Source organism: Anguilla anguilla, chromosome 6 (assembly GCF_013347855.1).
Source record: "Anguilla anguilla isolate fAngAng1 chromosome 6, fAngAng1.pri, whole genome shotgun sequence".
In the NCBI taxonomy this organism is placed as follows: domain Eukaryota; kingdom Metazoa; phylum Chordata; class Actinopteri; order Anguilliformes; family Anguillidae; genus Anguilla; species Anguilla anguilla.
In genome coordinates, this window is record NC_049206.1 from 717501 (window position 1) to 742139 (window position 24639).

Genomic DNA, 24639 nt, shown 5'->3' on the forward strand with positions numbered 1-24639 from the left:
TCCGACATGCTGCCCTATTGTGCAGCGGTTAGGGAACTGGGCTTGTATCACAGAGGTTGCAGGTTTGTTTCCGAGCATAGGCACAGTCGCTGTACACTGAAGTAATGCAGTAAACACTCGTGGATTTAGTCGGTGAAGTCGCTGTAAGAGCATCAGCCAAGTACCTGAATCCAGATGTCTCTCACTGGCTTCACACTGGGACTATTCTAATGACAATTAATTAATAAACAATTAATAAAGCATTTATTGGGTGATTTTTTATTTTATTTTTATTTATTTATTTTTAAATTTTTATTTGTTTCTGCTGTTGCTAGTTAGCGAACATAGTTGTGTGTAATTTAGGTAGCCTAATCTTTTTAAAACTTGTCTCAACTGTTGCTAGTCAGCAAGCTTAGTTGGGCGTTAGCTGAGAATATCTGTAGTTGACTTGCTGTTGTTAGTTAGTTAAAGGCGTTAGTGAAACTGTGTGTGGGGATTGGTGTTTAACTGCCCCGTATTGTTGAGCTAATTTCGAGGAGCTTCACCTGGTGCTTATCTGCTCTAATGAAGCTAATGCAAACACGTAATTGTCACCCAGTATTTATAGCTCCAGCAGAGGCTGCCATAGGCAGCCTCGTCATCAGTTTATCATGTTTTTAAACCCCATTCCCTTGTGCGTGCTGCCTCGCCCCAAATGGTCTGTTCACCGCAGGCGTAATTTAACCAACTTGATCTACCCACCCTTATCCACACCTCAGGAATTCACTGTCACAGGTGGATTATGGAACTGCCAGTCAGCCGTCCAGAAAGCTGACTTCATTACTGCCTTTGCCAAGACGAAGTCTCTTGACTTCCTGGCTCTCACGGAAACCTGGATCACTCCCGATAACACCGCCACCCCAGCTGCACTGTCTGCGGGATACTCCTTCTCGCACACCCCCAGGGCCTCTGGCCGAGGCGGGGGTACCGGTCTACTCATTTCCTTGTCCTGGAAGTTCTGTGTCCTCCCCAGTCCTAACCCTACTTTCTCCTCCTTTGAATTTCACGCGATTACTGTTACTCATCCCTCTACATTTCACGTTATTGTTCTGTACCGCCCTCCAGGTCCACTCGGCTCATTTCTGGACGAGCTGGACACTCTCCTGAGCTCTCTCCCTGAGGATGGCACTCCTGCTATTCTACTGGGAGACTTCAACCTCCCACCAGAAACCTCCCAACTGTCCAGGGTTGCCTCACTCCTGCAGTCTTTCGCCCTATCCCTGTCCTCCTCCCCCCCCACACACAAGGCTGGTAACCAACTAGACCTTGTATTCACCAGAGGCTGCTCCATTCCCCAACTTGCAGTGACTCCCCTCCATGTCTCAGACCACTTCTTTCTTTCTTTCTCCCTCTCCTATTTACTCCCCCTCAATTCATCCAATAGCTCACCCACAGTAACTTTCAGGAGAAATCTCCCTACTCTGTCACAATCCTCCCTCGTCTCCACTGCTCTGTCCACACTTCCCCCTCCTGCGTCTTTCTCTAACCTGCCAGTTGACCTTGCCACCTCCACCCTCAACTCCTGCCTCTCTCAGTCCCTCGACTCACTTTGTCCTCTTGTCTCCAAACCAGCACGCTCCTCACCCCCCTGCCCATGGCTGACCGAGTCACTACGCTCCAGCAGAACATCACTGCGGGCTGCAGAGAGAAAGTGGAGAAAATCCCGATCCTCTGATGACCTGACTGCATACCATACCCTGCTGGCGACTTTTACATCTGCCCTCACGTCTGCAAAAGCCTCTTTTTTCCAATCCAAGATCAGCGCATGTGTCTCTAATCCACGTAAACTATTCTCCACCTTCTCTTCCCTCCTCATTCCTCCTCCACCCCCACCTCCCTCTTCCCTCTCCGCAGATGACTTTCTGGCCGCCTTTGAAGGAAAGGTGGCTACAATCCGGAACTCCTTCACCCATCCAGTGAGCCCCCCAACCCCCCAGGACAACCCCACACCCACACTGACCTCCTTTGAAATGCTGGAGGACTCCGATGTATTACAACTGATCACCTCTCATCGCGCAACCACCTGTCCACTTGACCCCATCCCATCTAAAGTTCTCCAATCTATCTCCAGCGAGCTCCTTCCCTATCTGTCTTCCATTATTAATTCCTCTCTCTCCTCTGGTCATGTTCCCTCTGTTTTTAAGACGGCTCGTGTTACCCCACTACTCAAAAAACCCACCTTAGACCCCTCCGATGTAGCAAATTATCGACCCGTATCCCTTCTACCCTTTCTGTCCAAAACCCTCGAACGAGCAGTTCTTAAACAATTAACCTCTTTTCTCCATCAGAACAACCTGCTAGACCCTCTCCAGTCTGGCTTCCGATCTGGGCACTCAACAGAGACTGCACTCCTAGCTGTGACGGAGGCACTTGCCACTGCAAGAGCCTCACGCCTTTCCTCTGTCCTGATCCTTCTTGACCTGTCTGCAGCTTTTGACACGGTCAACCATAAAATACTCCTCTCCACCTTGGCTGGGATGGGAATTGCCGGGACTGCCCTGTCTTGGTTCGCTTCCTATCTTGCAGATAGGACCTACCAGGTCACCTGGAAGGGGTCTGCCTCTGCTTCTCATCCACTTGTTACGGGAGTGCCGCAGGGATCTGTACTGGGTCCTCTGCTGTTCTCCTTATACACCAGATCTCTTGGTTCAGTCATTAATTCACATGGTTTTTCCTATCATTGTTATGCAGATGACACACAACTCTTCTTTTCTTTCCCCCCCTCGGCCACACTGGTCAATGATAAGATCTCTTCCTGCCTGGCTGACATCTCCACCTGGATGGCCAGCCACCATCTGAAGCTCAACCTCAACAAAACTGAGCTGCTCTTCTTCCCGCACAAGACCTCCTTGCTTCGTGAACTCTCAATCACGGTTGATGGCACCACAGTGACTGCCTCTCACTCTGCCAAGAGCTTGGGGGTGGTCCTGGATGACCAACTGGACCTCAAGGAGCACATCAAGGCAACATCAAGGTCCTGCAGATTCCTCCTATACAACATCAGGAGGATTCGACCATACCTGACGACGCACTCCACCCAGCTGCTCGTCCAGGCTACGGTGACCTCTCGCCTTGATTACTGCAACTCTCTCCTTGCAAACCTGCCAGCTTGTGCCATACAGCCACTACAGATGATCCAGAATGCCGCTGCCCGGCTCATCTACAACCTCCCCAAATTCTCCCACGTCACTCCTCTGCTGCGATCACTTCACTGGCTACCGGTCGCTGCCAGGATCCGATTCAAAGCCCTGACCCTTGCCTACACTGCCGCCAACAGGACAGCCCCCATCTACTTGCAGGACATGACTCAATTCTATGTGCCTGCTCGACCACTCCGCTCTGCAGCAGCAGGGCGTCTTGTAACCCCTCCCACCCGCCCAAAGGGATCACAGAGCTTCTCCACCCTAGCTCCCCAGTGGTGGAACGAACTCCCCGTCCCTCTCCGAACCTCCCCCTCACTATCCATCTTCCGCCGTGGCCTGAAGACTCATCTCTTCAGACTATACCTAGAATAACCACCACCATGCTGTGTATATATATTTAAAAAAAAAATAAAATAAAAAAAATACCCTTTTTTCCTTGTCACTTGTTACATGTTGCCCCATCCCTGCACTTCTTGGTAAATTGTATTTGTCCTAATACTCTAGCTTAATCTTCTGCCTAGTTTGGCTTTGCAGATGTTAGACCAGGATAGTGTTCATTGTTCTCAGCTAGAAATAGCTGTACAAAACAAGTAATTGTACCTTACTGAACCCGTGTTCAGCAGTTGTCTACGATCATGAAAATGCACTTCTTGTACGTCGCTTTGGATAAAAGCGTCTGCCAAATGAATGTAATGTAATGTAATTTAGGTGATGAGAGAGCTGTGTTTTCATTAGTGATGTTATTTAGGTGATGAGAGAGCTGTGTTTTCATTAGTGATGTTATTTACGTGATGAGAGAGCTGTGTTTTCATTAGTGATGTTATTTAGGTGATGAGAGAGCTGTGTTTTCATTAGTGATGTTATTTACGTGATGAGAGAGCTGTGTTTTCATTAGTTATGTTATTTACGTGATGAGAGGACTGTTTCCTGCAGGAAATCGATGGAAAATCCCTACTACTGATGACCCGGAACGATGTTCTTACTGGGCTGTCAATCAAGCTGGGCCCCGCCCTGAAGATCTACGAGTTCCACGTGAAGCTGCTGCAGACGCAGCACCTGAAGAGCGGCACGGCGTAGCGCCCCCCGCAGGCCAGCAGGGGCGGAGCTACGAGCAGGCTCCTGCTCTGTGGAGCAGCTGAGCCTGCAGTTCATTATTTCAGCCACATGGGGGGGCGCTGTTATTCAATCCCGCCGAGTTCCTGGACGGACCCACGCATGGACGTTCCCTTAGGAATCGAACGCACAAAGGTGCGTTTCCTCAGCGACGGACTCAAGGAACTCCAGACGAGCACATTCTGAATGTGCCACTGAAGCCAAGAGCAGAACCAGAGAAAACCGGAACAAACCGGAACCTGCCTGTTCAACGGACCTGGTCGGACGCAAGAAAGACAAACCTGCTCAGCCCTGACCATGTTCCAGAACAAAGTCTACCGTCGTTATGAAAGTAGAATATTTGAATATTGGTAAAAAGTAAGCGTGAAGTCCATAATCTGCAGGGTGGCTCCTGGTTCGTTCCTATGGGGCTGAAGTTATTCCCCATGTTTTTTGGCACAGGTGGGACACCGTAGCCTTGCGGCTGCCCGGCTCACACCGCCACTGGTGGCTCGGTTCGGCAGTATAGGAGGGCCATGCCTTTTGGGAGGAGCTCAAGGGGAAGGACGGGATGGGGCGGGGCGGGGCAGGGCAGGGCAAGGGGGGGGGGGGTCATGAGACGATAAGTCAGAACACCGAACTGGCTCACGGACCGCCCTCAGAACTAGCTGAGCCAATCTCACCTCGTCAAGAGCAGAGCTGTAGGACCCTGGTCCAGGAGGGGCGGGTGGATGCTGATTTTCCCTGTGTTGCAGCGCTCAAGTCACTGGTCTTCATTCCTGGTCCTGGGGGGCCGCAGGGTCTGCTGCGGTCCCCAGCCCTGGTGCTGGGGGGCCGCAGGGTCTGCTGGTTTCTGCTGTAACTACACTTTAATCCAATTAATCCATTAAAGCAGTCGATCACCAAGTTAACCCACCTCACCTGGTTTCCTGGGTCTGAAATGGTTTCTTATATTAAGCAAAAACAAAAACCTGCAGCCCCCCCAGGACTAAGAATGAAGATCAGTGATTTAAGTGCTGAAGCTTACATAGTAAGTCATTGAGATTTGGCCAAAATGTGCGCGCAATTTTTCCAAAGCGTAAAATGGTTGCTGACTGAAAGGAAACCATAAAAACCTGCAGTCACAGCGCCCCCTCCAGGACTGGAGTTAAACCTGCAGTCACAGTGCCCCCTCCAGGACTGGAGTTAAACCTGCAGACACTGCTGTCCTCCAGGACTGGAGTTTAAGTTTGGTGAGCGCCTGAATGACAGCTGGGGACTGTGCTTGTGTTCTTACATGGGACCTTTTACTGTGGTCTAATCTATACATGAACTGGATTACAGAGTTAGCTGGAGAACTGCGCTGAGGTAAACCCAGAACCGTCCCAAATGTGGAACATGGACTGGAGTAAAAAGCCATTCTGGGGTTTCTCCGGTAATCCTGGCCCCCGTTCCAGGCTGATAGGAGGGAGTGTTGTGTTCCCCGTTACGTTTAGGGGTACAGCCGTGGCATTCACCCTTTAAATCAGGGTGTCTAGTGTGAGCTATGAGTAAACCCGAACCGAGGGCGGGGTGTGTGTGCGAATGGGCCGTCCGGCCCCAGGCCCACCCGGGGCTCAGAATGTGGGCTTTCAGGACCCAGCTCAAGACTGACGTTTGTAAATAAAGGTTCCGGATATTTCTCCAGCTGTGCCTGGGTGCTGTGTGTCTCATCCATACCCTTTCCTTTCTGTGGGTAGAAACCACATCAGCTCAAGTGTCATGTGACTGTTGGCCATGTTGGGCTGCCCCCATGCCTTTTAAAAAAAGAGACAATTCCACCCTGACTCACTCTTCCCCCTTTTTAACTGCTAACTGCATTTACGCTCCTTCTCCCTCATAAGCAGTAAATGGGTTTTGTGGTGATGAAACGCTTTGACCCTGCCAGACCTCTCCAGTGCGCTAGTGAATGAAACTCAGGCGTATAAAGACTGCAAAAGGCTTTTTATTCCACTCTATAAAAGTATTGAGAGCTGACAGTTCAGAGTTCGTAAAAAAAGGCACAATAAATGTGTTTATTCTAACAGTGTACCCCTCAACACACACACACATGCACGCACGCACACACACACAAGCCATGGCTCTTCACAGGTACACCAGTGGTTCCTATAGGGACGGGGTCACACTGTATGGAGTCATTAGAGATTTACCAGCGGGGTGTGAAAGGGGCAGTTAGGAGCAGTTAAGGGCAGTTCTGAGGTAAAGCAAACTGTGGCTCATGTTGTGTCCGTTTCTTCCGGAAGCATCCAGGCGCCCCGCCGCGTCCAGTGTCGCCCCCGGCGACGCGCACTCCTGCAGAACGAGAGGGAGACACACTGAGTCCTGATCTCACCTGTCCAGGTGCTCATTCGCTGCGGCTCCACAGCCAAGCTACCCACACCGCCGCCATTTCCTGCCCCTTCCAGAGCGGGTTTGAGCTCCAGAGCTCACGGGGGTAGGGGACAGAGCGGGTTGGAGCTCCAGAGCTCACGGGGGTAGGGGACAGAGCGGGTTGGAGCTCCAGAGCTCACGGGGGTAGGGGACAGAGCGGGTTGGAGCTCCAGAGCTCACGCGGGTAGGGGACAGAGCGGGTTTGAGCTCCAGAGCTCACGGGGGTAGGGGACAGAGCGGGTTTGAGCTCCAGAGCTCACGCGGGTAGGGGACAGAGCGGGTTGGAGCTCCAGAGCTCACGGGGGTAGGGGACAGAGCGGGTTGGAGCTCCAGAGCTCACGGGGGTAGGGGACAGAGCGGGTTGGAGCTCCAGAGCTCACGCGGGTAGGGGACAGAGCGGGTTTGAGCTCCAGAGCTCACGGGGGTAGGGGACAGAGCGGGTTGGAGCTCCAGAGCTCACGGGGGTAGGGGACAGAGCGGGTTGGAGCTCCAGAGCTCACGCGGGTAGGGGACAGAGCGGGTTTGAGCTCCAGAGCTCACGGGGGTAGGGGACAGAGCGGGTTGGAGCTCCAGAGCTCACGGGGGTAGGGGACAGAGCGGGTTGGAGCTCCAGAGCTCACGGGGGTAGGGGACAGAGCGGGTTTGAGCTCCAGAGCTCACGCGGGTAGGGGACAGAGCGGGTTGGAGCTCCAGAGCTCACGGGGGTAGGGGACAGAGTGGGTTGGAGCTCCAGAGCGCACGCGGGTAGGGGACAGAGCGGGTTGGAGCTCCAGAGCTCACGGGGGTAGGGGACAGAGCGGGTTGGAGCTCCAGAGCGCACGCGGGTAGGGGACAGAGCGGGTTTGAGCTCCAGAGCTCACGGGGGTAGGGGACAGAGCGGGTTTGAGCTCCAGAGCTCACGGGGGTAGGGGACAGAGCGGGTTTGAGCTCCAGAGCTCACGGGGGTAGGGGACAGAGCGGGTTGGAGCTCCAGAGCTCACGCGGGTAGGGGACAGAGCGGGTTTGAGCTCCAGAGCTCACGGGGGTAGGGGACAGAGCGGGTTTGAGCTCCAGAGCTCACGGGGGTAGGGGACAGAGCGGGTTGGAGCTCCAGAGCTCACGCGGGTAGGGGACAGAGCGGGTTTGAGCTCCAGAGCTCACGGGGGTAGGGGACAGAGCGGGTTTGAGCTCCAGAGCTCACAGGGGTAGGGGACAGAGCGGGTTGGAGCTTACCGTAGGCTGGACAGGACAGGTCACAGGAAGGCGCAGACCCGCTGTGGTCGGAAGGGGTTGGTGCTGGAGGAAACGCCTGTCAGCAGGGGGTCCTGCCCTGCATTCTGGAGGCAGAACTGCTGCAGGTCTGCAGCTGCCTGAGAAACCTGCAGGGGGTGCCAAAAACACAACATTACACATATGAGACTCCTGCAGAGAGAACACCTATTGGAGATTTTGGACCAACGTGTTAGACAGCGCTCTCCACCACAATCATCAAAACCTCAAATGAGGTGGTATCTTTTGGAAGAACGATGTTCCATCCCTCCAGTAGAGTCCCAGGGATAGAATCTATGCCAAAGCACATTGAAGCTGTTCTGGCAGCTCGTGGTGACCCAACACCTCGCCAAGACACTTTCCGTTGGTTTTTCCTTTAACTTGTCACCCTTCTGTATATAATGATGCTGACTGCATTAGAACCAATGCTAACCAGCACTAACACACACAAACATTATCTGCGCCTGCACATTACCTGACCATATTACCTGCGCATGTACTTCACCTATGCTTTGAATTCCTACATTCCCAAAACAAAGAATAGCAACAAAAAGGGATTCAGTTTAGCTGTAAAACTGCACTGTTAATAAGTTCAGGACTTAACTTTGGCAAGAGAAACAAATGGAAATAAGCTGAAATGCACAAATTTACACAGTATTTGTAAAAACCGCCAGTAACCCTTTTTTACATGGAGTAAAACACAGCAAGACAAATACAGCCAGCATCAAATGAAAATGTGTACAAAAGCTGCAGCAGACTGAAAACTAATTAACTGAATATGTAGTACTATCAGAATTTAAGGGTGTGCCACTCAAACTCAACCTCACACTCCAAACACACCGCTTCCCACAGCAGTATTTATTAAGGGTATACCGCAGGATGCTGGTGATAGCTTTGTTTTCAGGTTTTACACCACTGATTTTACGCAGATTCGTGGGATTGAAAAATCGGCTAATTTCCATTTACCTCAGATCGTTACAAAAACACAATTTGAGAAAAAGATGGAAAGTTGAGTCATAACGGAGTGTCCACACTTCCTTAATGAGCAGCTCGTTCCAAGAAGCCAGTTTGTAGTTTTCCCTCCGTTCCTAAAATACCATACTGTACTACAGCGAGCCAAGACCACGGATGTAAAAATGTAACGCATTTCTTTCTGTACTTCAGAACCAATTAGATATTAGCGTCACATTTTCAGCATTAGGTGACTTTTCACTGACGCAACGCATGTTCTACAGGAAATATACATTTTTTTTACGATTATAAATGCTTAATTCTGTGTAGAATCCCCCAATATACGCTGTTCTATTTTCGTGTAACAAAATAAGGAGAGGTTTGGTCAAGTTGCTTTACCTTACCAACCAACGTCATGGCTTTTGGCTCTTCATCGAGAAATGCCGTCTCCCGTATTTAAATAAGCCTGGCAGCCGTAAAGCCGCTAACCACCAACAACATTCTACATTACCGTTTCAGACAACAAATAACCCATATATCAGTTTCAGCGAAGGCTACACCGCAATTACATCCAGAAAAATGCTGCCATAATTCTGGTAAAGTTAGCTAGCTGAGCAGAAAACAAAATAGTCATCACTTACTACCAGAGGTTACATTAATTTGGGAGGCGCTTTAGACTATCTAAACAGACAACAATGTAGATCTAGTTACCACATTTATCCGCTCACCTAGCAAGATGGCTAACCTAACATGATTTAACAAAGGCATCGCACTTGAGCAGTAAAGTTAAAAATAAATTGTTAACTGTAGATAGTTGTCTAGCCTGCAAAACTCAAAGCTAAACGTTATATCGCCGATACAATATTGGTGTTTCCCTAGGCTAACTTTGTAAGACGGCTAATGGTTATCCACTCGTTGGCTAGCAAGCTAATCTGGCTCCCGAAAAACCAACAACATACATGAGGCTACAGCTAGGAAAAAGTTAGCCGTTCCAGCTCCACTTAGCTGCTGGACTCAAACTTTACCGAAACAAAAGAACACAGTTGGCTACTGAACCACATTCAAGTAAAGGGCGGCTCACACAGGATATATGGACATTCTTGCGGTTGGTTTGGTCTCCACGCCCAAGCTAACGTTAACGTAGCTAACTAGTTGAAATTTAGCTGGCGTGCCCCATACCTTAACTCTGTTGATACTCGCTTCGAAACGTAGCTGCTGGACCATTTTCTTCATGACAACGAGGTTTGATGAGCTAGACATTTCGACGTAGGTCTTCGTTGACCGCTTAAATGTGACAAACGATAAAGACAAACGACCAGTTGACCAGATTACAAAGCTTCCGGTTTCTCAACGCTCGCGCAGGTCACTGGTGCGCATGCGTCATGCCGACATCGCCTGTCTCCTCTGACGAAGTCGTCTTATTCGCATATGGGCGTATTATTGGCTCAAAAATAAATAAATGTGACTGTTCTACATATAAATGTAGCGGATCCATAAATAAACGCTGGTGATCTACAAACAAATGTAACTGATCCACGAATAAATGTAGCCGATCCACAAATAAATACAACGGGTTCATATTTGTGCGTCGCCAGACGCTTTCATTTATTTGCGGATTTTTCAGACAATCCTCGCCGCACGATTTGCAAATAAATCCACAGATAGGTTTTTTTTTCACTGAGTCTAGTCCAGCCAATCATATTTTAAGACATCTTTTCGCAAACGCTCACGTTACTCCGACCAATCACAGCACGTATACAGCTCAAGATTGTGTTGTGAAGCGCCAAGATGTTGGGAAGAGCCCGAGCCCACCCACGCGCCGCAGATCAGACACTTGGTGGTGCTGTGACAGTAGGATGAACATTCAGTTTCTAATCTGCTGTTGTCTACATAACAGAGGTCTGAAACACGCGATAGTCCTTCTTTCCTTCCTGTTCCAATACCCAAAACACTGTACAGTTAGGGTATAGGCCACAATAGTAAAACAAATAGCCGTTTCTGATATTATAATAATAATAATAATAATAATAATAATATACATTATTTATAAAAGTATATGGAAGGACAACAGGACTGGTTCCAAGCACCAAACTAAAGGTTACATTTCATTACATTTTATTTACCAGATGCATTTATCCTATGCGACACGATTAATTAAAGATTTATTCTTAATTTTGACATCCACAAAGTCTTAAGTTTTTCCATATTTTATTAAATACATTATGCATCTTTATATGTAATATGTAAGTTTTTTTTTTTTTTCCTTTTTTAAAGAGCTTCTGAATTTGCTGGATGGAGCTGGACGGAGCTGGATGGAGCTGGATGGAGCTGGACGGAGCTGGATGGAGCTAGACATGTGAGTGTGTCGCTTGTGCGAATGTGTCATAGCCCTGCTCTGTCACAGGCAGTGGGGCTTCTTTCAATCCTCTTCTAGCACCCCACACCTTTTTCATCAGCGCTGTGGAGAGCACAGTCAAAATAAATACTCATAAACACCACACATCTTTCAGGAACGCTTTTCCCATGTGAAATGTGCACAGCTGTGGCAGTGAAACATCTCAAATACAATTACTAAACCTGCTTACTTTAAATATTTCACTTCCTGAGCTTTGAAAAAATGATTTTCAATTTTCTGAAATAATAATTTAAATATTTTATAATTTAATTATACCCTTGAATAACTTAAAAAAACATGAAATATTTCCATAGAACCAGCACCACAGTACCAGTGACACAGAACCAGCACCACAGAACCAGTACCATAGAACCAGCAGCATGAAAAACTCACCAGAGCCAACAGCAGAGAAACCAGAGACTGGACGTGGCCTTGTACCTCTCTGGGTCGGGCGTGGCCTTGTACCTGTCTGGGTCGGGCGTGGCCTTGTACCTGTCTGGGTCGGGCGTGGCCTTGTACCTGCTGGAGCTGGGCGGGTCTTTGCATTCTGCTATAAAGGCCTGCAGTTCTGACTGCTGAACTCCAGCCTGCTGCTGCTGCTGGAATACACAATCAGAGTGAGAGCACCCACACACACACAGGCGCTCACAAACACACACTCACACACACACACACAAACACACACACAGGTGCTCACACACACACACACACACACACAGGCGCTCACAAACACACACTCACACACACACACACAAACACACACACAGGTGCTCACACACACACACACACACACACAGGCGCTCACAAACACACACTCACACACACACACACAAACACACACACAGGCGCTCACACACACACACTCACAAACACACACTCACACACTCACACACACACACACACACAGGCGCTCACAAACACACACTCACACACACACACACACACAAACACACACACAGGCGCTCACACACACACACACACACTCACACACACACACACAAACACACACTCACACACACACACACACACTCACACACACACACACACTCACACAAACACACACATATGTATACACACTCACACACACACACACTCACACACACTCACACACACAAACGCACACATATATGTATACATACTCACACACACACACACACACATACACACACACACACACCTTAATGGTCTCGTATGTGTCTGTGAAAAGGGCGATGAAGAGGCTGATGACCATGTAGATGAAGAGTGAGGTGAAGGAGTACAGGTACACCCTGCTGAAGAGCCACACCAGCCAGCCCTTCTGCCGCAGCTGCCTGAAGGTGTGGAAAATGTCGTCCCCGTTAATGAGGGAGAACAGGCACTCCGACACCGTGTTCAGCGTCTGGAACTGGAGAGGAAACACACAAACACACTACTGCACACTCTACATAAAATACATATACATGACACTCACTATCCTATGCAGAGAGACCAACATGACACTCACTATCCTGTGCAGAGAGAGACCAACATGACACTCACTATCCTGTGCAGAGAGAGACCAACATGACACTCACTATCCTGTGCAGAGAGACCAACATGACACTCACTATCCTGTGCAGAGAGACCAACATGACACTCACTATCCTGTGTAGAGAGACCAACATGACACTCACTATCCTGTGCAGAGAGAGACCAACATGACACTCACTATCCTGTGCAGAGAGAGACCAACATGACACTCACTATCCTGTGCAGAGAGACCAACATGACACTCACTATCCTGTGCAGAGAGAGACCAACATGACACTCACTATCCTGTGCAGAGAGAGACCAACATGACACTCACTATCCTGTGCAGAGAGATACCAACATGAGACTCACTATCCTGTGCTGAGAAAGACAAGCGTGACACTCACTATCCAGTGCAGAGAGAGACCAGCAGGAGGCTCACTTTCTTGTGCTAAGAGAGACCAGCAGGACACCCACTTTCTTGTGGTAAGAGAGGCCAGCAGGACACTCACTTTCTTGTGGTAAGAGAGACCAGAGGAGACTCACTTTCTTGTGGTGAGGTCCCAGAACAATCCACCCGCAGAAACAGTAGCCCAGGTAGATGATGGTAGCACAGCAGCAGAACTGGACCACGTGAGGGAAGGCCGCCCTCATGGTGAGGATGAGAATCTGCGGGAATGAGCGGGACCTTTCTTCAGCTCAGAGCTCACACGTCTTATTCTGTATATGAGGTCGTCCAATCTTAGAGAAATTTTCTCACATTGTATTTCTGGAAAAACCCCAGATAGCGGAGAAGGCCGACCCACACCAGCATTGTCGCCGTTCCCAGGAAGAGGCTGCAGATGTCGTAATTAGTCAGATTCTGGAATAAAAGCAATGGTGACATTTTAATGGTTAAATTCATCCATTTCAGGTGAATGTAACATTGGCAATAAGGCAGTGTTCTCAGGACTGGTGGCAGTTGGTGTGCAGTGCCCTTAACCTGACCTTGGTCTGGATCTCCATTTTGAGAATAGAGCCAGCGATGGTTAAGGAGTCGCTGAGGATGATGAGGATGTACCAGCCATTCACAAACTCCATCCTGTCTGACCAGGACACCTTTTTGCCATGCAGAGTTTGGAAAAACACAGCATATTCCTGAATGACAAAAAGGCAAATTGGAATGAAACAAAGAAACCGATGCATATTACGTGTACATGTTCATAGACAAGTAAACATAACACATATAACATTTCAAAATGTCAGTAGTAACATCATAGTATGTAGACATGACTTCAGACTATACCACTAACTCACAGCACAGTCATTACTCAGACCATACTGCTAACTCACAGCACAGTCATTACTAAGACCATACTGCTAACTCACAGCTCGGTCATTACTCAGACTACACCGCTAACTCACAGTAGAGTCATGACTGAGACTATTCCGCTAACTCACAGCTCGATCGTTACTCAGACCCTAGCGTTAGCGTCACTCACAGACTGCAGCTTAATCCCGCTGCTGACGGACCTGGCGCACAGCGCCAGCGAGGCCACACACGCCAGGATGACGAGCCCGTCCAACAGCAGCAGCTCATGGATGTTCTTACCCGCTGGAGAGGAACCGCGCACGTTAGCACGTTAGCGCAAAATCTGTAACATCACACTTCTGAGACATTCATAAGACATCGAACTACTCAGTGCTGAATAACGGGACTGTAAACCTGAAGATTTAATATAGGTCTGCTTTGAGAAAGATGTCGAAACATTAAAACATTACTATTGAGTTACATGTCGCTGCAAGGCAGAATCGTCAAGGCCAGGCACGAGCTGTCCTCTCATGAGAAACATTTATTTTCAAATCACAAAACAGGAGAAAATAAAGAGCAAAATTAAGAAACGCTGTATGAGCAATGATATAATAGTGCCCATCCAGAACGCATGCTCGTCTGCCAGACCAGGGCAGCTGAATCAGAACCAGAACTGAGAGAGGTCAGAGAGAGGTCAGAGAGAGGTCAGGCGTGAGCACTCACGCCCTCCAGACACGCTCCAGTCCGAGCACTCGTTAATTCCCACGTCGTTAGCCAATGTGACGCTCAGCTGACCACTGTGGGCTTTGTTACCGAAGCTGATCTGAACATGGGGGGGGGGGGGGGAAGGAAGAGAGGAAGAGGGGGAAAAAAGAGAGGGAAGGAGAGAGGAAGAGCATAAGTCAAAGAGAGAGGAAAAGAAGGGAAGTGGGAGAGAGATAGGAAGAGAGGGAAACAGATAAATAAATAATGCAGTTAATTTCACAACTCTGTTAAGCGATCTTTACTAATGGCCCTGATATAAAATGGACTCACAGTGATAGAGAACACGTAGCAGTCGGGCAGCTCCTGGTGTCTCACTGTCTGCAGGTTTATGGCCTTCAGCTTGATGTAAACATTCACACAGACCAGCCTGATGAGAGACACCCAGGTGTGAAAAAGTGTGTAATACAAACAGGAGAAAGGAAAGTGCAAAAGAAAATTTACAGAATGTGAGAAAGTTCTTGAAGAGATTCTTTGATCAATGCAGAGCGGTAGGTCTAAATGATAGGTGGATATCGACAGGGAAAAAAGCACCTCTTAAAATCCAGAGTGAAGTTGAGCTGCTGTCTTGCCTTCAGAGTGTTTGTCAGAGGCTGGACTGGGTAAATATCCGTGCACTCTATCAGAATGAACACACACAGCCCTTATACATGCATGCACTCTATCAGAATGAACACACAAAACCCTAATACATGCATGTACTCTATCAGAATGAACACACAAAACCCTTATACATGCATGTACTCTATCAGAATGAACACACAAAACCCTTATACATGCATGTACTCTATCAGAATGAACACACACAGCCCTTATACATATAGTTTGGCAGGGTGTTAGTGCTGAGAGAGTGTAGTTTGGCAGGGTGTTAGTGCTGAGAGGGGGTAGTTGCAGGTGGATGGCTGGCTCTACCTGTTTCGACGTGGGGGTCGATGTGGAAGGACTCACTGGCAGGGGAGATAGTGCTGTTGCGGTAGTGTTGTTGGCATAGCGACAGGGGTGTAGCCACACCCCCACTCTTCTCATAGGCATGGTTACCAGCCGTGAGATTCCCCAGGTTCATGTACTGAGCACAATACACACAGAAGCAGCCTCAACTACTTTAATTTCCTCTATTGTATTGCAGAAAGTAGTGATATAAATGCAATGAATGAAATCTAAATAAAAGATGAGTAGAAACTTCTGTAACTCTAGCAACATAACATCATACCCTCCTGAGACATCGGCAGAAAAAAAGTAATTTTTTTTGTTGTTGACATAATTAAAGCAAACATCTTGGATGTCAAAATGCAGCGCATTGAAGATATCTTCAAAAAAATGTTTCTTTTTTCCAATGGCTGTCCCTCAGTGCAGGATTCAGCCCAGCAGAATATGTGGCTCTGGAGGTTAAGACCAGAGACTCATGAGCCGATAAAATATCCCAAGCACAGGAAACAGAAATAACGAGGCGAAAGCAGGACTGCAGTCCTCACGCCGACGCTCACTGCTGTAACAGGAAGAGCAGCACAGCAGCGCAGCCAGCTCCTTATGAGGGTGTTCTACTTCCTACCTGCCGGATGATGTAGTCAATGTGGTCGTACACCTCACTCCTGCTATAGACAGCATATGTGTCCATCCTGCGATCAGCGTATCCTTTCAGAAAGAGGTGTCTGAAAGCCATCAGGTTCTCCTCTTTAAAAGTCACCATCATCTGATTACTGAGCCCAAAAGACACCAGCTGGAACCAGAAATGCATTCAATTATGGCCACTTCCTCCCCTTCAGAGCCTATTAATAACTAAAATACTGAATGAAATGAAATAATGTCCTTGGGGAGAACATTTGTCCTTAAATTTGACAGGTTGTTTCCTTAAAGACCCTGTGCAATCACTTTTTCTCTCACATTTTAAGAGTTCACTAAGCCAGAGGATAAAGTTAGGCAATTTCTTTTTCCAAATTCATAAACAGGAAAATGAAAATTCCCATATGATATGATCTGTGATTGTTCTGAAATGGTGAAATGGATATTCACAAGTCTGCTTCTAATCAGCAGCCCAGCAAACAGATTCAACACTGATTAACATTAACATAGCACAACACAATGAGGAGACCAGGCCATTCAGCCCAACAGTACTCGTCATTTTCTTATGGCTAAATTGTACCCAGTGTTCTGACTGCTGTCCCTGCCTCCAGCACATGACCTGGCCAGGTATTCCACACAGCGACGCCCCACTGTGTGCGAAAATACTTCCTAATGTCTGCTATTTTTCTTTTTGATGAGGCAGAGCTCACCTGTGCAGTGATGAGGCAGAGCTCACCTGTGCAGTGATGAGGCAGAGCTCACCTGTGCAGTGATGAGGCAGAGCTCACCTGTGCAGTGATGAGGCAGAGCTCACCTGTGCGGTGATGAGGCAAAGCTCACCTGTGTAGTGATGAGTCAGAGCTCACCTGTGCAGTGATGAGGCAGAGCTCACCTGTGTAGTGATGAGGCAGATCTCACCTGTGCGGTGATGAGGCAGATCTCACCTGTGTGGTGATGAGGCAGAGCTCACCTGTGCGGTGATGAGGCAGATCTTCAGGATCTGCAGGCACAGTTTCCATGGTTTCCGCCCTCGCGCCCGGAACTTGTCACAGGGGTTCATGAAGAAGTACTTGAGTTTCCTCCGGAAGTGCTCCACTTCCTCTGAGTCCAGCCCCCTGTTGCTTCTGCCCGGGAGAGCGGTTCGGGCCGGCCCGGTCCATCTGGGCGGGATCACCCCGGCCATCGCTGACAGTCAGAACCGGGCTCCAGTCAGACCCATACTCCTGTCAAAGTGGCCATATTATGAGTCTGAGTTTGATGGACAGAGCCGCCGTTGCTAAGTTCAGCTCCCTGCATCCTGGAGCTCTCTCCTGCAGAGCCTCATCCTGCCCTTCCCCACAAAACTCTCGTAAAATCTCCTTCTGCTCCGGTCCTGTGTTCCTGAACTATCATTATGAAAAAACTTAATGTTTGAGAGTCCCTTGTTCAGAATTTCAGCAATGTGCATTGCGTCCCCATTGCTCTGTGTCTGTAGTCAGGGAATTTGCGGCTGTTATAGAATCGATTTGCGGTGGAGATATAACGCTACTGAGTAAGATCTCTCATTCCTGTCATTCCCGCACCACACACTGGTTTGGCTTCATTCTCCAGCTCTCTGGAACATTCCATCTCTGACTCTGCCACAGTACAGTAGCCTACATCCATCTCAGAGCGAACCCAGAAAACAAACAAACCGTATAGTACATCCATCTCAGAGAAAACCCAACAAAAATAAATAAATAACAAACCATACAGTACAACCCCAAAACAATGAAACATTACCATTCAGGGCTAGCAATACTCGCATGCAAGATTACAGAAACCACTCTATTCCAAATGCACAGTGTGTGTAAAATCATGTTATATTCAAAAAAAACACATACATTGTACTTTTTAACTTGTGCGGCATGTAGACCAACTGGTCAGAAATATTTCAGTGTGTCACAGGTAGACTGGAACAGAGAGGAGCAATACAGATAAGAGTTGACATTTTTAAAAACCTGTCTGCACTTACCAACCTCCCCTGCTTTCTCACAAACAACTCCAAACTTCATCAAAACGAGTGCAAGACCAACTGAGAATAGCACAGCTACTGATGACACCAAACTACCTTTTTTATTCATATTTATTGTAATTTTCCTATTATTGTTCAGATATATTTTTGATACCACATATCAGGTTCAAATGAGCTTGCAAATATTTACGAGATACTGCCCTTCAAATTAGCACAGTCAGATAAATACGCCTGGCGTAAACCTAATTTGAGCGCTGCTTAAAAACATATCAAAAACAATATCATTACCACACATCTCCACTATCTTCATTCTAAATAACAGAAGCTCTGAAATCTGCTACTTATAGTATATATCATCACAGGCTACCAATTACTCTGCACACAGCTCACAGACCTGTGAGTTATCCAATACTGAGTTATCCAGTACTATTAACTGTGCGTTATTCAATACCAAAACTAATAACTTGCGTTATCCAAAACTAATAACTGTGCGTTATCCGAAACTAATAGCTGCGCGTTATCCAAAACTAATAGCTGTGCGTTATCCGAAACTAATAACTGTGCGTTATCCAAAACTAATAACTGTGCGTTATCCGAAACTAATAACTGCGCGTTGTCCGAAACTAATAACTGTGCGTTATCCAAAACTAATAACTGCGCGTTGTCCGAAACTAATAACTGCGCGTTATCCAGTACTAATAACCGCAAAAGCATTCATATAGACCTCAGGTCTTTCAATCAGAAATTTGGTTTTCTTACCTCTGTTCTAGTCTTGTAGCAAAAAAATTTTTGTCTGTAAATCACCTGATGAAAGATGAGGGACAGCTTATTCACACAGATGACATGACTAGAGCTCTCACCCACGCTGTGAAGTGCGACTGCAAGTCTTAAGGAGTTATGTCAGCCAGTGAGGGAGAAAAAAACATCACCGGCAGGTGGGCGCGTGGGTGGAGTGGGCATGTTTAGCCTATACTTTACGAAGTCGTTCTAATTTGTGAAATATTAAAGTTATGCAAATATTGATTCTCTGAAACGGAAATTTAAGTCGGTCCAGTGGATTCCGAAATTAACACGTCAGAAGGAAACATTGTGAGAATCTCTTTGTATTTGCGGCTAAACTATCTGTCAGCTGACGTCCACGGCACGTGGCAGAAAAACCACAAAACAAAAAACCTCTCGTCATCTAAATGATATAAAATTTGGCATACTATCTAGTTGGTGAGAGGTTATGGCTTTTCGTCCTAACATGAACAAATATCCGATAATTACGAAAACAAATTATTGGGTAGCTAGCTTGTCTTTAAGCGAAAGCCAGTTTAATATAATGCGACGAGTGGGGTATTTTCAAAGTAAGGATTTGATCGTACGTGGCATAGGTACCGTTCCTTGATCTCCCATATCACCACGCAGTAACATCGATACTTTCATTTGAATCGGAGTGATGCTTTTAGACAGAAGGGCTTTCATTCTGCTACTGACTCGTCACCTCGGGGCGATTTTAACTATAAACCTAGTATATCTGCAGTAGTTTTAAAAACCGCACACAAAAAAAACTGGCGCAGCGCGAGACCTAGTATTCCCGGATGGAGACATTCTTCGGCGACCGCTGTCAGATCCTTCACTACGTCGAGGGCTCGAGGGCGAGACTGGGCTTGCTTTGCACATCGGGATTGGCGCCGACCCCAGAATCAGAATGCTCCCATTAGGAAGTGTGCACTGCCCACCCCGTACGCCAAACCGTGCTTTCCTCTGCACTTTCTTTCAGTTTAAGGGAAGAAGTGTTAGAAAGCGTTGAAAAAGGTGCCACGGCGGGAGCTCGCGGCCACAGGGGGGTTGCATTGTAAATTGCACAGACATTGTGTACTGTTTTTCTAGGTGTCCTGCAAAAACCTTGTATCCTTAAAAAGTGGAATTCTCGGGAGAAGTAAGAACATCCTATTAACAGCTTACTATATCTATTTACCAACATGGGTTGTGGTTTAGTCTGTTTAGTCGTAATAAATGCACTTGGTTTTGAACCAAGTGCATTTATTGTTGAGAAGACATTTACACCGGGCTGGGCGATAACCTTTAATGTACGTCAAAAAAAAAAAAAATTAAACACACACATAAATGACAAAAAAATCGATATACGCAAGACATGACACCGAACGACTGATCTCATGATTGTTGCAAAAGCTAGAAAAATCTGCACCGTGGTTTAGTGTAAGGAATTAGGACTACAAGGAGGCAAAAGACGGGCGAGGACAAACAACACTTCACGCATTCCTGTTTTCTCAAAGATTTCTGCTTTTTAGTCTCTCCGTTTCCGTTTTGTGCGGGCTATGCGCAGTACAATGGACGTCTGATACAGCCGTTCGCAGTTCTACGAACTCCCGAGTGACACGGAGCTCCAGGCGCTGGCTCGTCTCAGTGGTTATATTTTTCTTTATCCGTGTGGAATCTAAAAACCATTAGCAGCATTTGCTGTGATCAGACACTAAAAAGAAACAATGCATTACGACTCTGCGTAAACACGGCTGTGTATCAGTTAATACAGGAGCTTAAACAATGTCCAGGTTTTCAGTATTGCATTATGAGGAAAACATCTTAAAATGTATATAAAAAAACAGGACATTTTTAAAGCCAAGACAAAATTTAAACCCAGACCATGACATGCTACCATAATATTAATTATTGCATTCTGTCTGTTGCTGTAATCTCATACATTCTAAAAACAAGCATACGTACACATGGGCTTGTCTTTGGCTACCTATGAAAATATCTCTCCACTTACAGAATATTAAAAACTAAAAATGTTTCCCAGATTTTAATATTTACAAACGATAAATTGTCTGTACAAAAAATTTACCAAACAGCTTGAGTTTGGCAGCTGCCGTTACCAACTCATGTGGCTAATGAAAAGATAAACAATTTCCTCACATCTATTTCAAAATAGAGTGTGTAGCACAGCGGACAGAAGCCCGTTAGTAACTGGAGTAGGGTGCGCTGTGGAACGGGGGGTTCATGGATCGAGAGCGGAGGGGCTGAAAGGCGCCCCCCCCACTGTCGCCCCCGGCAGCCACCTGAGGCTCAGTCTGCAGCTCCTGTGGGAGCTGGGGGGCCCCGGGGTCCCCGGGCTTGGGCAGGGTGGAGGTGGAGGATGCCCCAGCAGTGCTGTGGAGGAAGCTGGCTTGGGCCGGTCGGCAGGGCAGGTTGAGAGAGCCCGTCTCCGAGGAGGAAGCGCCCGTTACCAAACAGGAAGCGCCCAGCCCCGAGCAGGAAGCGCTCCACTCGCTCTCCGGGTGGAACGGCAGCGTGGACTCGCACGCTTTCCCGTAGTTGGACTCATTCGACAGCATCCTGGAGAGGTCGTTCGTGGCACCCATGCATTTGGGAGGCAGGTATTCGCTGCAGGAGAGCCCAGCTACAGAGGAGACACGGCGTCACGATATGTCACATTGCAACTTCACACATAGCGACAGTGTGACAGTGTGTCACGATATGTCACGATATGTCACGATATGTCACAACGCAACTTCACACATAGCGACAGTGTGACAGTGTGTCACGATATGTCACAATGCAACTTCACACATGGCGACAGTGTGACAGTGTGTCACGATATGTCACATCACAACTTCACACATGGCGACAGTGCTACATGCTACAGGTCCCGAATCAGTGTGACAACATACTAACCCTAACCCTAACCCTAACCCTAACCCAACATACATGTGACTGTTCAGAGCTGAGAGACCATGATCACAGTCAGGAGTTAAACACACAGCAACTAGAGTACATAGCAAAAGCTTTGATCTGTATGTACTTACACAGATGCCCTGACGCACACTCACACATTAACGCACACACACTCACATACACTCACATACACAAACACTCACACGCACAGACACTCACACACACACTTGCACACACACACACTCACACACACACACACGCAGACACTCACATACATTCACACACGCACTTGCACACAGACATACATGCGTGCGCACACCTACACACACACACGCGCGCACACACACACACACTCACTCGCACACACACGCACACACACACACGCACACACACACACCCACACATTCACACTTAATGTCTCATTTGGCACTCGGTACCTTTCAGAGCCTGGATTCTCTCGTTCTTCACTCTCTGCACCTCGTCTGTGATTTTGGTGATGATGAAGTTGGAGGACCTGCTGAGCTGGATGGACTCCACCAGAGTGTCCAGGCCTTTGGGGTTCTCGGCCAGGTAGTCCAGCAGCTTGCCTGTCCTCTTTCTGTTAGTCGTCCTGCAGTTGATCTCCTCTGTGTCTTCTCTGGACAGAATCTTTCGGGACCGCAGGTAGTCAAAGTGCCGATCTGCGATGATTTTATCGCACAGGTAAGGCCGCAGTCTCTCCAGGACCTGGCAAAAAGGGGCAGGGCTGTACGTTTACAGACAACAAGATACTGACACATGTACACAGTCACTGCAGTACTGACACACATGCACACAGACACTGCAGTACCTACCCAGAAGCACACAGAGAGTGGAGTACTGACCCACATGCGCACAGACACTGCAGTACCTACCCAGAAGCACACAGACAGTGGAGTACTGACCCACATGCGCACAGACAGTGGGGTACTGACACACATTTGCACAGACTCTGCAGTACTGACACACATGCACACATACAGAGGAGTACTGACCCACATGCACACAGGCACTGCAGTACTGACCCACAAGCACACAGACACTGCAGTACTGACCCACATGGACACAGACACTGCAGTACTGACCCACAGGCACACAGACAGAGGAATACTGTTACATACATGCAAATAGTGGAGTATTGACACACATAAATCACAGACAGTGGAGTACTGACACATGCACACAGACCATGGAGTACTGACACACATGCACATAGGATGAAATACACTGTAATTGGCACACATACATGGGAGTGTGGGTTTTTTTCCACTGTTGGAACGTTGAATTACAAGCTTTGGCTTTTCACCTTGCGGGGAAAGGGGTTTGTGCTACTGTATTGTGATCCCTACTTGAGCATGCCACATGCTGAAACAAAATGCTGTGGTACATTTCAGAAGACTCACTGGTAATATAGGTTATAAATGAAGTGACATGTCTGCGTGGATTGTGGCATGCAGGTACAACTTCCTCCACAAGCTGAAAAAGACGTGGGGCGTCATGCCCTGGAAAAAAAACGTTGGCATAGCAGCAGTTGACTGTAGGCTAATTGTTGAACGGAGTTTTCTCAGAATCATCATTATGGAATCAAAATTTTAATACGACAATGTCAGAAAATAAATATTCGGTCTCGCTGTGCATTTTGACACTAGAACACTGCGAACAGGCACGGCACGGCACGGCACGAGACAACTGCCAACGCGAACAGTGGCAGGAGCACCGACACACATTTACACGCGCGCTTAACGCCACGGGCCCAGCACACAAGCGCGTGCAAGGACTGCGCCTTTCACTTCCACTAAATGGGCCTCGCTTTTATTTCTTTCTGTTTTTAGAAATGGAAACAATTTATCCCGCATTAAACCGCGAGCTGAACGAACAGCCTACGCCTCACCTCCTTTTTTATTTCGGCCATCTCATCTTCCGTCAGGTGCGGTGTGTCCATCGCGATCCAGCCGAAGTCACCTCTTCCGGGGTGTTTTATGTGCAGCGAAAGCCACGAGAATTAGTGAAAAGACGAGGTTTCGCACTTCCACGAGTTTCCAGTATTAGCCTACCAGTGGACGAAGGGCAACGCCTTCCCTTTGGCCGTACTGTTGTGCGTTAGAAAGTTTTGTCTCGCAGTTTATGAGGTCATACTACGATATTCCCTGTCCTACTGTAAACTAAGTAAATTTCAATGAGAAGAGAAGTCGGCTGCACCAGGTTACTTCCTGGTTGCTCTAGCGGGAGTGACGCGAACTGAAGCTATTCGCGGTGTGTATTTTTTCAGCAGTTTATGGTTGTGACTAATCAAAGGGGATTTTCTCGTCCCTGCTGCAGGAACTGGTGCTGTACGCCGGTACACGACCACGATTATAATACAACAAAGGACTGCTTCTGCCTTTTTGGTGTAACGAGACAGAGAGAGAGAGAGAAGAGAAGAATCAGCGTGTACCTTCCTACATGCTTTAGTAATTAGGTGCTGTGATTTCATGACATTCAGACCAAAAAAGGCTAAGTTTCGCCCTTGTATCTCATTTTAAATTCTGTCTTCACTGACTCGAATACATTTTGCAGTGAAACTTCCTCCCAGAAATAATTATTCAGCGCGTCCCTTAGTGAGCACCTGCAA

General features: G+C 47.7%; 4 protein-coding genes across 8 annotated transcripts in view; 1 reads left to right on the top strand and 3 right to left on the bottom strand.

Moving 5' to 3' along the window:
• Positions 1-4828, top strand: part of LOC118228949 (sterile alpha motif domain-containing protein 13-like) — an 11498-nt gene extending 6670 nt beyond the window's left edge. For all 4 annotated transcript variants that reach the window (XM_035420552.1, XM_035420556.1, XM_035420555.1 and 1 more), the window contains one exon: positions 4095-4828. In XM_035420552.1, the coding sequence (XP_035276443.1) occupies positions 4095-4238 (144 nt within the window). In that variant the 3' untranslated portion in view covers positions 4239-4828. The remainder of the gene's footprint in view (positions 1-4094) is intronic.
• Positions 4829-6196: 1368 nt separating this feature from the next.
• LOC118228950 (guanine nucleotide-binding protein G(I)/G(S)/G(O) subunit gamma-5-like) lies at positions 6197-10216 on the bottom strand. The gene is made up of 3 exons (XM_035420557.1): positions 10020-10216; positions 7854-7999; positions 6197-6563 (listed from the first exon to the last, which is right to left on the bottom strand). The coding sequence occupies exons 1-2, from the start codon at positions 10098-10100 to the stop codon at positions 7874-7876; spliced, it is 207 nt and encodes a 68-aa protein (XP_035276448.1). The 5' UTR covers positions 10101-10216; the 3' UTR covers positions 6197-6563; positions 7854-7873.
• Positions 10217-10414: 198 nt separating this feature from the next.
• Positions 10415-18036, bottom strand: LOC118228868 (mucolipin-3-like). 2 transcript variants are annotated; one of them, XM_035420403.1, is made up of 13 exons: positions 17307-18033; positions 16326-16493; positions 15689-15842; positions 15311-15395; positions 15050-15146; positions 14738-14837; positions 14205-14317; positions 13711-13860; positions 13484-13585; positions 13270-13392; positions 12413-12619; positions 11629-11834; positions 10415-11298 (listed from the first exon to the last, which is right to left on the bottom strand). In XM_035420403.1, the coding sequence occupies exons 1-13, from the start codon at positions 17517-17519 to the stop codon at positions 11271-11273; spliced, it is 1746 nt and encodes a 581-aa protein (XP_035276294.1). In that variant the 5' UTR covers positions 17520-18033; the 3' UTR covers positions 10415-11270. The 2 variants fall into 2 exon arrangements, with proteins under 2 accessions (XP_035276294.1, XP_035276295.1); XM_035420404.1 differs by lacking the exon at positions 16326-16493 and having other exon boundaries at positions 17307-18036.
• Positions 18037-20600: 2564 nt separating this feature from the next.
• bcl10 (BCL10 immune signaling adaptor) lies at positions 20601-24274 on the bottom strand. Its single transcript, XM_035420510.1, has 3 exons — positions 23920-24274; positions 22448-22736; positions 20601-21735 (listed from the first exon to the last, which is right to left on the bottom strand). The coding sequence occupies exons 1-3, from the start codon at positions 23968-23970 to the stop codon at positions 21296-21298; spliced, it is 780 nt and encodes a 259-aa protein (XP_035276401.1). The 5' UTR covers positions 23971-24274; the 3' UTR covers positions 20601-21295.
• Between the last annotated feature and the right edge of the window lie 365 nt (positions 24275-24639).

What these genes read in the sequence shown, in the direction of transcription:
- LOC118228868 (XM_035420403.1), bottom strand. Translation starts at nt 17,519, where the DNA reads ATGGCCGGGGTGATCCCGCCCAGATGGACCGGGCCGGCCCGAACCGCT. An exon ending in TCTGCCTCATCACCGCACAG is followed by an intron (nt 16,494 to 17,306) that starts GTGAGCTCTGCC and finishes TTCTGGTTCCAG; the next exon opens with CTGGTGTCTTTTGGGCTCAG. An exon ending in GCGGGATTAAGCTGCAGTCT is followed by an intron (nt 13,861 to 14,204) that starts GTGAGTGACGCT and finishes TTTGTCATTCAG; the next exon opens with GAATATGCTGTGTTTTTCCA.
- LOC118228950 (XM_035420557.1), bottom strand. Translation starts at nt 10,100, where the DNA reads ATGTCTAGCTCATCAAACCTCGTTGTCATGAAGAAAATGGTCCAGCAG. An exon ending in CGAGTATCAACAGAGTTAAG is followed by an intron (nt 8,000 to 10,019) that starts GTATGGGGCACG and finishes CACCCCCTGCAG; the next exon opens with GTTTCTCAGGCAGCTGCAGA.
- bcl10 (XM_035420510.1), bottom strand. Translation starts at nt 23,970, where the DNA reads ATGGACACACCGCACCTGACGGAAGATGAGATGGCCGAAATAAAAAAG. An exon ending in TGGCCGAAATAAAAAAGGAG is followed by an intron (nt 22,737 to 23,919) that starts GTGAGGCGTAGG and finishes CCTTTTTGCCAG; the next exon opens with GTCCTGGAGAGACTGCGGCC. An exon ending in GAGAATCCAGGCTCTGAAAG is followed by an intron (nt 21,736 to 22,447) that starts GTACCGAGTGCC and finishes TCTCCTCTGTAG; the next exon opens with CTGGGCTCTCCTGCAGCGAA.